The sequence below is a fragment of the Phoca vitulina genome, unplaced genomic scaffold, assembly GCF_004348235.1.
Source record: "Phoca vitulina isolate PV1807 unplaced genomic scaffold, GSC_HSeal_1.0 scaffold27, whole genome shotgun sequence".
In the NCBI taxonomy this organism is placed as follows: Eukaryota; Metazoa; Chordata; class Mammalia; order Carnivora; family Phocidae; genus Phoca; species Phoca vitulina.
In genome coordinates, this window is record NW_022589730.1 from 27,180,321 (window position 1) to 27,192,533 (window position 12,213).

Below are 12,213 nucleotides of genomic sequence, written 5' to 3' on the forward strand. Positions count from 1 at the left end.
TTAGTATTTCTGGTGGTGAGAAGTCTGAATCTCTTTAGGTAGGAGGAGGATTTTTTTGTTTTGTTTTGTCTTTGGACTAAAAGAGCAGTATTGTGCTTCGTCCTATATGGTTACAGTAGTTGAAGTCTGCTGCTCAGCTCACGCCGCTCTGAGTGCAGCCGAACCAGGACTGCCAGGTAACCCAGAGCCGTGCTCTCATGCTTGTGGATTACGTGCCATTTCCATCTTTGTTTTCATAACCGCTCCCTTTGTCAGAATGCTGGTGAACTAAGATTATGGATACTTGGGTTGTCGGTTTTCTACAGTATGCCTTTTCCTTTTCTGATTTCAGATCAAAGTGTTGAATAATCCATCAGGGGTCTTTCATTTTATGCAGTCCCTTGCCCTGCTAATGTCTCCTGTCAAGTAAGTACGGAAGAGCTTTATGAAGTAGAAATTGAAATGCTTCTTTCTACCAAAGGATTGACTTCCTAAACTGCCCAGATCCAAAGAACTGCTAAGGGAAGTGTCAGCATTCCAGAATTTAATATTGCAGATTTTCTTTGGGTTGGATACCCTTTGTCCCCAGATGATCTTATTAACTGCTTATATATAAGCAATTAAGCTTTTTTGGGTCCTCCTTTTTAGTGGGTTTGCCTCTCCTGTCGTATATTGTCATTGTGAAAGGTGCCATGGAGAGACAAGAAAGATCATCTTTTCCTTAGAAGAAGAGATGTAGAGAGGGAAAGAAGTGCAAAGATCTAAGTGCTTGCTTGGGAAGCTGCGATCAGCATGCTAGCACTGGAGAGGCTGAAGAGAGGAGGTAGAGCAGTGAGAGAAGGTTCCAGGTGCATGAGCTGGGTTGCAAGAAAGGGCTAGATCTCAGAGAGAAGGAGCAGGCAGGGCACTATTGGCAGGGAGAAGAGGCGTTGGCCCAGAGTCTAGATAAGATGGCTGTGTGGAGGACAGGTAGGAGATCAGCTTGGTTTGAGCGAAGAACTGCATGGGAGATGGTTATACAGTGGAATAGCTACAGCGACTTGGATTATAGAAGGTTTTGAGGGATCCAGATTTGATACGGTCTGGCCCTGTACAGTTGAGGGCTTTTGAATAAAGGTAAAAGTCATATCAAGGAAGGCTAGGATTGACTGAAGGCAGAAGAAGATGTGCTTCTGCTTAATTGAATTACAGTTATAGACTTCTGGCTCTCCTGGCTCTGGATCCCAACTCATCATCAAGAGGACATTTAACTGGGGGAGAAGGCACAGTCTCTGTCTAAGTGACCTTGAACAGTGTTATTACCACTGGCTCTCAGTCCTGGAAAACCTGTCTGCCTCGGAGCCTGCGTTGGGGTAATGGTGGTGGGAAAGATAAGGAGGGGAACCTAAAGGTTATCTTCCCAGAAAAGGATTAAGTAGCTGACTAAATAATGAATAGGAGTGGTTCCAACAGAACTCTGTAGACGTCCGAGCCTGAGTGACTGTGGGGGCATTGACACTCTAACAGGAGGAAAGTCTGAGGTCATTGAGGCATACAGGTGGACACATACAAGGGACAGATACCAGTGGACATTTGGAGCTTCAGGATTGGAGCTCCTTGGGTTGAAAGGGAAGCAGTGGACCTACAGAACTGGAAGTCATGGGAGAAAGTTCCTGTAACAGGAAGGAATGGGTGAATTTTTCAGGGCCAGGCCAGAGGGGAAGGAACAGAGGACTGAGAACCGTGTCGTAGTCTAAGAGAAGAAATTTCGCCACTTACACCTGCTCATCAGGTCTAGCCAACACCTTGTGAAGTCTGGTTGGCAGGAAATTCTCTCCAGTTGTCTCTCTCTCTGCCTGGAGACAGGGGGCTTCTCCAACACATGGTAGATAGGATTTTGACTTAAAAATGGTTTTGCATTTAGAGGTACTCTTTTGCCCTAAACAAGCTTCTGAGTTACCTGCAGATTATCCTTTTCTATTCAGTAAAGCATGGTTCCTCAAGTCTTGCCCTGGCAACAGTTTGTAGGCCTGGCTGAAGGTGAGGTCCCGCAGCAATCCATATGTATCGAGGTCCCATGCGTGCGGGAGCTGGGCCAGCATAATCGCTTCTCTGCAATTACTTGTCACTACTAATCTAGAATCCTCAAGGTCTGCACAATGAAGTTAGTGAGGTTTTAGCCGCCTTGAGTTCTCGCCAGTCCTTATTTCTTGTTTGCTAATTTAAACCATTTGAAGATTAGGTGGCTGGCTGACTCTTATGCAGGGTTGAATAGATGATCCAGAGTGCATGCATGCAGGCTTTCTGTGTTTATGTGATTGGAGTGATCTCCCTTGTCCTTTAGAAATCGAGCGGAGTTCCTGTGCCACATGAAGCCTAGTGAGCAGAAGCCATCCTCCTCAGGGCCTGCATCGGGGACATGGACGCTAGTAGATGAGGGAGGAGAAGAGGTAACTTGTCATGTCTGCATTATTTTGATTAATCATTGTTGAGCTCCTCTTACGTGCCATGCATTGTTCTAAGCGCTTGTCACACGGTCTGTCCTTGACTTCTGCCCACAGCCCATGAGGCGCAGGTACTGGTGTGAGAAAGCCGAGGTGCTGGGGCTGAAGGGTTTTTCCCAGATCAGGTCACTGAATGGTGGAGTCTCTGAGCCAGTGTGCTGTGTTGTCACCCTCATGTAGGATATCTTCCTGTTCAGCTGGGAGAATTTGGAACCTGGCAATATTTTCATATGGTGTAAAATTTATATTAGGATTTTCTTTTATGTAGTAACAAGTTCCTGGGCTTGGGATCCCCCCCCACCCAATCAGGTAACGTGAGTCAGTATAATAAAGAGCTGGAGCTTAGCAAGGTCTGCCTTTAACTCTTACGAATACTTCTTATCCATATCTTCTCATTTGCAAGGTAGAAGATGGTTCTTTATTTGTGGTGAGAATTGAATGATCAAAATCCAATTTCTCAAGATAGTGCTTGTTGATTTTTCTTTCAGCTGTACACAGGGTTAGTGTATCTGTAAGGAATTTTTCCTCCAGCTAGTTATCTGCCCTAGTGCTTTTTTATGGTTCACATCCTGACTTGATGTGCTGTCCAAGGTGGCCAGGGACCAGATTTACTAAGCCTCCTTCTTTTTAAAGAAGTGATGGTTTGCAGCAGACAGTTCTCAGAATGACAGCCGTGGCAGCAGTGGGGATCATGTCTGTGTATTTACCCAAGTGCTCTTTCAGAAACGGGGGGCCCCTTCGCACTCCTTTTCTATTTTTTTTTTTTTTTTATTTGCGAGAGAGAGAATGAGAGAGAGCACGAGAGGGAGGAGGGTCAGAGGGAGAAGCAGACTCCCTGCTGAGCAGGGAGCCCGATGCGGGACTCGATCCCGGGACTCCAGGATCATGACCTGAGCCGAAGGCAGTGGCTCAACCAACTGAGCCACCCAGGCGCCCCCCTTCGCACTCCTTTTACTCTTCAGACATCTCTGCTAGAGACTCAACAGTTACCTTGAAGAGAGCTTCTCAGGAGCTGGTGCAAATTGGTCTTTTAAAGATTGTGGAACAGGTTTTTTTCCCCTGAGAGTGTTCTCCTCTGAGAGAGAAGTCTTTTCTCTGGGAGGTTTCCTGCATTTACTCCCAGAGACAGATGATGGTTGGGGAGCCCTGCAGTGGTGCCTGGCCCCTGGCTAGCCCTCACTGACCATTGAGTGAATTCAAGAACTTGGGGAGTAGATGAGAATGTTGAGAGTGCTCTTGACTCAGAGGAAGGTGCTCTGGATTATGCTCATTAGTGCTTCCTTGATGTCGTCTGTATATTAGAACTGCCTGGGCAACTTACAAATCTTGCCCAGGCCCACACACGGACATCCAGGTGTATAAAAGCCTCCCAGGTGATTCTGATGTATAGCCAGAGTTGAGAGCTACTGCTCTAAGTAGAGTTTCTGAGGCTTGTTTGTTAGCCATTTAGAACCTAAAATGGGGCGGGGTTGGCAGCTGGGGAATAAGTGGCTTGGGAAATTATGAATGAATTACATTAGTCCCTTGTTGAAATTGAGGTGATATATTCTTCAGGATGTCCGGATCTTTTTACAATATTCCCTTTTTGAATGTAGCATATTTTAGAACACAAATCAACTTAATTTCTAAGATGACTTTAGTGCTCGGTATTAAACAAAAAACCCTAAAGTTTTCCTCTATATAATCTCTATGTATGATCTGTTAGTCTCACCTGCTTTATCAGCACCAATTGGCAATAGAGCTTCAGTTATCTATAGCAAATGCAAATTACTCCACCATAAGACAGTTGAATACTACAGTAGGCCTTGATTTGGGGGCAAGAGACTTGTAGCTAAAATAACTTGGACGAGTGTGTGGTTCTTTAATTCATGTTGTCAAAGTACTGAGCTATATAGTAAGGTTCCCCACTCTAGAGGAATTTTTTTATTTAAATTTTCTTTGGGATGGACATTTAATGAGAGAATTTCAGCCACAGAAGAATTGATATAATCCAGGTGCACATAAAATTGTGCTTGCAATTTCAGGGAGTTTACAGCCCATCTACGGAACTGATAGTAGGAGGAGAAGTCCATGGAGACACATGGACATGATGTACCACTTGCATCTGTGATAATTTAGCTCTTGTAACTCTAGACTATGGTGCATTCTGATCAAATCAGCTGACATGATTTTGCATCTTTTCCCTTAGGATGAAGACCCCGAGACCAGTTGGCTTCTCCTTAATGAAGATGACTTGGTTATCCTTTTATCCCAGTTTCCGTTCCATGAACTCTTTCAACATCTTCTTGGGTTTAAAGCAAAAGGTAGACTGATTTCTTTTGTCATGTGTTAAATGGGACAGTGGCAAGCTCAACACAGGAACTCAGCATCCAGCCTTCCATCTTGGGCAGGTTCCTGATTCAGGTTCCCTGGTGCCTGACCATACCATGCGGACATGGTTGCATCAGATCTCAGTGAGATTTCCTTCCTTTCTCTTATGATTGTAATTTCCCACCTAGTGCTGAAATGCAGAAAGGTCAGCTAGCTTGCACATCACCCAGCTTTTCCTTTTTAAGATTTTATTTATTTATTTGAGAGAGAGAACATGAGCAGGGGGAGGGTGAGAGGGAGAAGCAGACTCCCTGCTGAGCAGGGAGCCCAACGTGGGGCTCGATCCCAGGACCCTGAGACTATGACCCAAGCTGAAGGCAGATGCTTAACCAGCTGAGCCACCAAGGCGCCCCCCAATTCGCCCAGCTTTAATGTGTTGTTTTTATTTTTGTAGTTTGTCTCAGGTTCCCCATTTCATGTTGCTAGAAGAGCCAGACCAGTGGGGTTTGTTACGTTTTCTCTGCCTTGGCTTTGTTTCCTCACTGAGATGTTTACACGTGTCCTTCTGTGTTTTTTCATAGTAATTATAATTTCTTCCTTTTCTCCCATTAATTTCTAGGTGATTATTCACCTGAAACAACAAGACCTCAAGAGATGATGAAAATTTTTGCCTTTGCTAACTCACTAGTGGAGCTTCTGGCTGTGGGGTTAGAAACCTTTAATAGGGCACGCTACAGGCAGTTTGTGAAGCGAGTTGGTTATATGATCAGGTAATACTGCTGTTGCTGCATCTGTTTCTGTTTGCCTTCGGTGGGCTCAGACACACATACTGTGTGAAATTGGGATGATGGACATTTCGGTGTCCGATTCAGGTCTGATTTATCATAGAAGTAAGAATTTTCTTTCACCATCTAGCAGATGGGAATTCTATAAATGCTTCCAGTCAGAATATTTGGTTAATTATCTCGGATTTAACTGGTTTGCTAGATAATTGTCCTTGGAGTCAAGGTTCTCAAAGCAGTTGCTGGGTTGAACTTGGCCAGAGGAACTCAACTCGGTCAAAGAAAATGAAGCCTCTTTGAAGCCTCTCTCCTTTTCCTTTGCTCCCTGTTTTCTTCTACCTCCTCACTTTTGCCTGGGAATTGTCACTTAGCTGTGGAAGATTGGCAGTAGTTCTCTCGTGTCATTATTTTCCTGTTACCTCTCTTATTTTTTTATTTTTTTTTTTAAGTCAAAGTTGTTTTTTTTTTTAATTTTTAAGATTTTATTTATTTGCGAGAGAGAGAATGAGAGACAGAGAGCATGAGAGGGGGGAGGGTCAGAGGGAGAAGCAGACTCCCTGCTGAGCAGGGAGCCTGATGTGGGACTCGATCCCGGGACTCCAGGATCATGACCTGAGCCGAAGGCAGTCGCTTAACCAATTGAGCCACCCAGGCGCCCCTGTTACCTCTCTTATTTATTCTTATTCTGATTTTCTGTTAAATTCCCTTTGAAGAAAGTTGCAAAGACTTCTGTCAGTGGCCACTGTTTCGAGCTGGGGAAAGCATTATCATTTATTTGATTGAAAAATGGGTTTATACTTTTATTATCAAGGATGAATAAATTTTGAGAATGTACTGCTTTTTATTGAATTAATTTTGTATCTTCTTTTCTGCATCATTAATGTTTCTGTCTTTACTGTCATTCCCTACAGCACATCAATATGCTGTTATTTCTTCCAACCTCCTTTCCCTCCAAAGAAAAACCTCTAAAACTTCTCCCCTTCTTCAGTGATGTTTCCAAAACAAAATTGATTGTAATTAATTTATTTTTTATGTGTATCCATGTGCTTTGTAAAGCCAGGTAAATGATTCTAGGATGCCCTGCAAGGCTGGGGGGTGACTTTAAAGGTCTTGAGAAGGCCTTTAGTAGAATGTAATGAAAACGAGATGGTGGGAGAAAGGATGGCTGGTGACTTGAGAGTAATTTCTTTAAATCTAAAAGCCCATCTACTTATTATCAGAAGTTCAGACATTCATTTTCTGATTCTGCTCGCTAAATAAGGTAAAACCTGTCCTTGGGTTCGTATATGTGATGTAGGATTGAGTGTTTACTATGTGCCAGGAATATACCTTCTCATTTTATTCTCCCAATAACTCTGTAGGAGAGACATTGTTATTATTGCTTTAAGGTCAGTATTCACTCTGTAATATTTCTCTGTAAATATTTACAGCTGATTATATTGTAGTTTATGTAGCTTTCTCAGAGTTGCTCACTTTCTCCTTAAAACATTTTCTTTGCTTGGTTTCCAGGATCCCATATTCTCCTGGTTTCTCTTCCATTTCCCTGGCTGCTCATTTTCTGCCTCCTTAGTTGTTTTCATCCTCACTCCTAAACTTCTTGATGTCGGAGTGCCCCAGGACTCAGTTCCTGGACCTCTTCTAGCTCCATCGAAACTTGGTCTTGGGACTTCATCCATTCTCATGTCTTTAAATATCATTGAAATACTATTACGATTCTCAGAGTTCTATTTCTAGCCCATGCCTCTCTCTTAAGCTTGTAAGCCCAGCTGCCAGCTCAGCACCTCCACTTGGATGACTCACAAACATTGTAGTTTAATACACCCAACGGACCTCCCTCGTCCCACCTTCTAAGCCACTTGTCCTTGGCCTTCCCATCTTCAGTAAGTGGCAACTTTATTCTTCTGGTTGCTCGGGCCAGAATACTGGGTGTCATCTCTGTCTTTTTACACCCCACATCCAGTGTAAGAGCCGATTCTGTCATCTCTAGCTTCAGAACACTGTCATCAAATCTAAGATGCCACCAATTCTGAAGATGCGTTTTGTGTGCCTCTAAGGAAAAAATGCTACAAAAATATGGCATGTTATCAATTTAATACACATTCCAGTTGCAGGGATTACAGTGTGAAAGATGTGCATCTTTTGAACTAATGAAACATGCTGTTTCCAGAATCCAGCTGCTTCTCCCCACCTTCACTGCTACCACCCTAGTTCATTCTCAGATATTTCTCCCTAATTACAATTGTAATAGCCTCCTGACTTATCTTCCTGCTTTTGCCCTTGTTCTCCCCTCAGCTTATTCTCATAACAGCCAGTGTTCCCTGGAAATGGTGAGTCAATAGCTCATGTCACCCCTTTGCTCCCAGTCTCATTCAGAGTAAAAGCCAAAGGGTTCACAGTGGCCTGGTCTTCATGGTCTGGTTTCCTGTCACTTTTCTGATTTCCTCTCCAGCCAGTCTCTCTCATTTACCTGTTCCTCCAACATCCTGATCACGCCTTGGAGCCTTCACACTGGTTGTTCCTTCTACCTGGATGCTCTTCCCGTAGATATCCGTGTGACTTCTTCCGGTCTTTACTCGCATGTCCCTCTTCAGTGAGGCCTTTCTTGCTCCCAACCAACCCCCCTTCTCTGGCCAACTCCCGAGAAACTTTAGTGCCCTCTCCTACTTACTTTCCTCATCGTCACTTATGACCATGTGACAGACTATACTTTTTACTTTGTTTTGTTTAATGTCTGTTTGCCCTGCACTAAATGTAAGCTGCATGAGGGTAGGGCTTGTCCCCTCACTGAATGCTCTTCAGAGCCTAGAAGATAGTAGGTGTTCCATAAATATGTATTGAATAAGTTAGTGCTTCAAATGTAATATAAAGGTGCCAGGATTGAGTGCATTAATGAAATTAATGAATTTAAAGAAAAGTGCCGTATTGCCTTTCCTCCTGCTCAGGATGACCCTTGGTTATGTGAGCGACCACTGGGCACAGTTTGTGAGCCACAACCGAGGCTTGGGTTTGGCCCAGCAGCCTTACTCCATGGAGAAACTACAGGTTGAATTTGATGAGCTGTTTTTGAGAGCTGTCCTACATGTGCTGAAAGCCAAAAGGTAAGAAGTGTGATGATAATTATTGAGAAATGGCTCCTTGGCTGGTGAGGAAGATTTGTGTGAAAGTCCTCGACTACAATACATCTCTTATAGTAATGTCTAAGTGTATTTCATCTGTTTCTTATCTTGGGCAAATTCATTGTCTTTAGTTTCTTTATCTATAGTGGTGACTGAAATGCTCTTTTTAAGGTTTCTTTCAATCTTAAAATAACCCGATTCTGATATTTCAAGTTTTGCCATCCCTGAACTTTTGGGGTAGCCTTGAACAAGGTGTGAATTCTATTTCCCACCTGTCTCAGTGCCTAAGTGAGGCAGATTAGGTGCTCAGTGCATAGTACAAATGATTTGCCCCCCCCTTTTTTTTAAAGATTTTATTTATTTATTTGACAGAGAGTGATGCAGCAAGAGAGGGAACACAAGCAGAGGGACTGGGAGAGGGAGAAGCAGGCTTCCCGCTGAGCAGGGAGCCCGATGCGGGGCTCGATCCCAGGACCCTGGGATCATGACCTGAGCCGAAGGCAGACGACGCTTAACGACTGAGCCCCCCAGGCGCCCCTGATTTGCCCATTTTATTGTTGAAGTTTTCTGACTGTGAGGATTCTCGCGGGTCCTGGTCCCCTGTCTTAGCTGTGTAAATGCGGTCTCCTGATCATGTTGTCTTTGTTGCTGCTTATAGCCCAGGGTGCTCTTGGGGCAGAGGCAGGGGCACAGTGGTGCCTCCTGCACTGTCTTCCCTGAGTATCTGGCCAAGTGTAGGAGCAAGTTCTGCCAAGCATTGTGCCCTCTGCTGGGGGACGCGGCCTCCAGCGCACTCACGAACTGCCGGCTCTCCCCACCGTTGCCTCCTTCTGAGTTGTCGCTGCTCCCTCTTGCCTGGACCTCTCAGCTTCAGCCCGTATTTATTGTGTGTTGTGTAGTGGCTTTGAGTCTTGCCACCTTGGGCAAGTCACCTAGTCTTGTCTTCTCACTGTGTTCATTTATAAAATGGAGGTGATGGTAATGATTCTCCCTGTTCCATTGACCTCATGGATATGATCCCAGGATGAAATGCAGTAATACATGGAAATACTTTTTAAGTCATGAAGGACCTTTTAGATGTAAGTGGTGGTGGTTCTTTTGTGGTTTCAGATGAAGAATAGAAAAACTGCTCTCTTAGAGAAATAGCAGAACTCCTTGACTAAGTCTTAAGCACTTTTAGGCACTCAGAAGGCATGGGTCTAAGATAAATAGAACTTGGGCTTAGAAATTGATCTTTACTCGTTACACTAGGTTGTTTACTCATGACTATGTTGTCCATAAATTTGGTGGTCTCATGAGGTGCACTGGATCCTGTGCAGAACCCTGCGGGGGGTCAGGAATAGTCTCCTGTCTCTGATCTGTCACTCGTCATTGTGGCCGCTTAGCTGAGGTGGAAAGCTCTCACCATAGTTACCCGCTCCTAGAGTCTGAGCTGCGAACTGTCCTGTAATTATACATGTAATTCACAAAGGTGATAATCATTTTAAACTTTAAAATACCAAGAACTGTTATTCTTGAGTATAACTTATCTTAGGAAAGAGATTACATGAGAATCAGATGTTTAAAGCCATGACATTTAAATTTATTTGGCACTCCAATAGAAATTTCTAACAGTGGTTATCCCCCAACCTAAAGCAGAACAAAACCAAAAGACAGTAAAAACCTAAGCCAGGCTTTCTGCTTATCTTTCATATGGGGAATTTCGTATCCTGAAATACACAGTCCTGTGACATTACTTTTAAGGCCTCTGCAAGTCCCTCTCACTGTTTTGGGATAAGTTATACAAGAGTGTCAGGTCTTATGTGAGGTGTTAGGGATAATTATATAATAAGACAGAAGCTTGGCCCAACTGAACTGAACAGTTTCTTCAACCTTTGCTCAGGAGTCTAGCTATTGCTTTTCAGAATCTAGGTCAGTGGTGGTTTGGGCCACTAGCAGCATGATGCCCCATAGATGTGGGTCAGGCATGTACTTTAATTTCTTTTTCTCTTAATAAGCTTTGTTTGTAATCGGTCAATTTGTAGGTTTGTCCAAAATAGAGCAACAGTTTTGAGTGCCTCCCTATTTTTTTCAAGATTTTTTTGAGATAAAATTCACATAACCAAATTTTAATGAGCATTTACTGAGTGCTGATTGTTTGCAAGATACTGGTTTAGGTAGTAGATAATTAAAATATAAGACTCTAGGTTACATTGTGGTTTATTCAAAGATAAACAAAACCTGGTTTCTGCTCTCAGATTGTTGTGGTTTGTATGTGTATGTAAATTACAGCAACCTGAGGCATTTCTCACTGTGTGGTTTAAGGAGCACTTGAGTCTGAGTCAACTGGGATGACTAGGACCTGCAAATTCTTGGGCCCAAGCTGTGACCTACAAAGTCAGGATCTCTGTAGGCAGGCCTTGGAATCTGCATTTTCCACAAAGTTTCCCAGTGGTTTTATTTTATTTTTGTGAGTAAAGCGATAGAAGTTCATTAAGTGAAGATATAGAAAAAGCTCTCAAGAGTGAGAGGGATCCCTACAGGGTTGCCACTGAGGGCCTTTAGGGTTGGTCTTTTGTAGAAAGCTAACCAGGGAACTTAAATTCTTTTAACATCTCTATTTATACCACCATTGAGCAAGGTCTAGAAATAACACCTTCAATGGCTTACTTCCTTTTTAGGGTCTGGTTATTCTTTGTTGGTCACAAGTGATTATCATGAAAAAGACACCCACCCCACAGGCCTAGGGCAGGGTGGTCTGGTTTGTTCCCTTATCTCCGGTTTCCCCCACACCTCCACATTTTTGGGATTTCTGTGAGCCTGATCACGTAGCCCCCTATTTATCTCTCCTTACCTAGCCCCCGCCTGTCCCTTACTCATTCCTCCCCCCTAGAATAGTCTCCTGTGATTTTTCTGCCCACTCTGGTGTGAGAACCACCGATAAAGGGTATGATATTGCCAAAGTCAGATATGGATGGAGTCCTGCACACAGGCTTGGACACATACATCCACATCTAAGTGCCTCTCTGTCACCCAGGCCTTAAAAAGATCTTTGGTTCAAAACACAGCTCTGCCTCTTACTACCCTTTCTGTGCCTGAGTAGCCTTATGGGTAAATTGGGGAGAGTATCAGTAATACTTGCCTTGGATTTAGTGAGGACGGAGTGAGATGATCTGTATGGCAGGGTGATTAGAACAGTGCCTGGCACAGACGAAGTGCTGTGTGAGTATTGCTGTTACTCTTACCCGTCCTTGAGGCGTTGATGGCCGAAGCATATTAGAAAAATGGCTGTGTTGTGATTTAAGAACTTTTTTTTCCTACCAAAGCAGGTCTGCCTGCTTTCTCAGTGTGGTGAAGGTGACTGATACATGAAACTATTCCTACTCTTTAAAACACGCAGACTTGGCATTTGGCTGTTTATGTCGGAAATGCCCTTTGGGACGCTGTCGGTCCAGATGCTCTGGAAGCTCTTCTACCTCATGCACCAGGTGGAGAGTGGGAATCTGGAGAAGCTCTGCGTCACTCTCCCGCCTGCTGAGTGCAAGAAGCAGCTCCAAGGTACAG

At 43.8% G+C, this 12,213-nt stretch overlaps 1 protein-coding gene across 3 annotated transcripts in view; it reads left to right on the forward strand.

Moving 5' to 3' along the window:
* EPG5 (ectopic P-granules autophagy protein 5 homolog) overlaps positions 1 to 12,213 on the forward strand; it is a 57,091-nt gene that overhangs the window by 18,008 nt on the left and 26,870 nt on the right. For all 3 annotated transcript variants that reach the window (XM_032422706.1, XM_032422708.1, XM_032422709.1), the window contains exons 6-11: positions 332 to 405; positions 2,303 to 2,408; positions 4,651 to 4,765; positions 5,392 to 5,542; positions 8,497 to 8,652; positions 12,050 to 12,207. In XM_032422706.1, the coding sequence (XP_032278597.1) occupies positions 332 to 405; positions 2,303 to 2,408; positions 4,651 to 4,765; positions 5,392 to 5,542; positions 8,497 to 8,652; positions 12,050 to 12,207 (760 nt within the window). The remainder of the gene's footprint in view (positions 1 to 331; positions 406 to 2,302; positions 2,409 to 4,650; positions 4,766 to 5,391; positions 5,543 to 8,496; positions 8,653 to 12,049; positions 12,208 to 12,213) is intronic.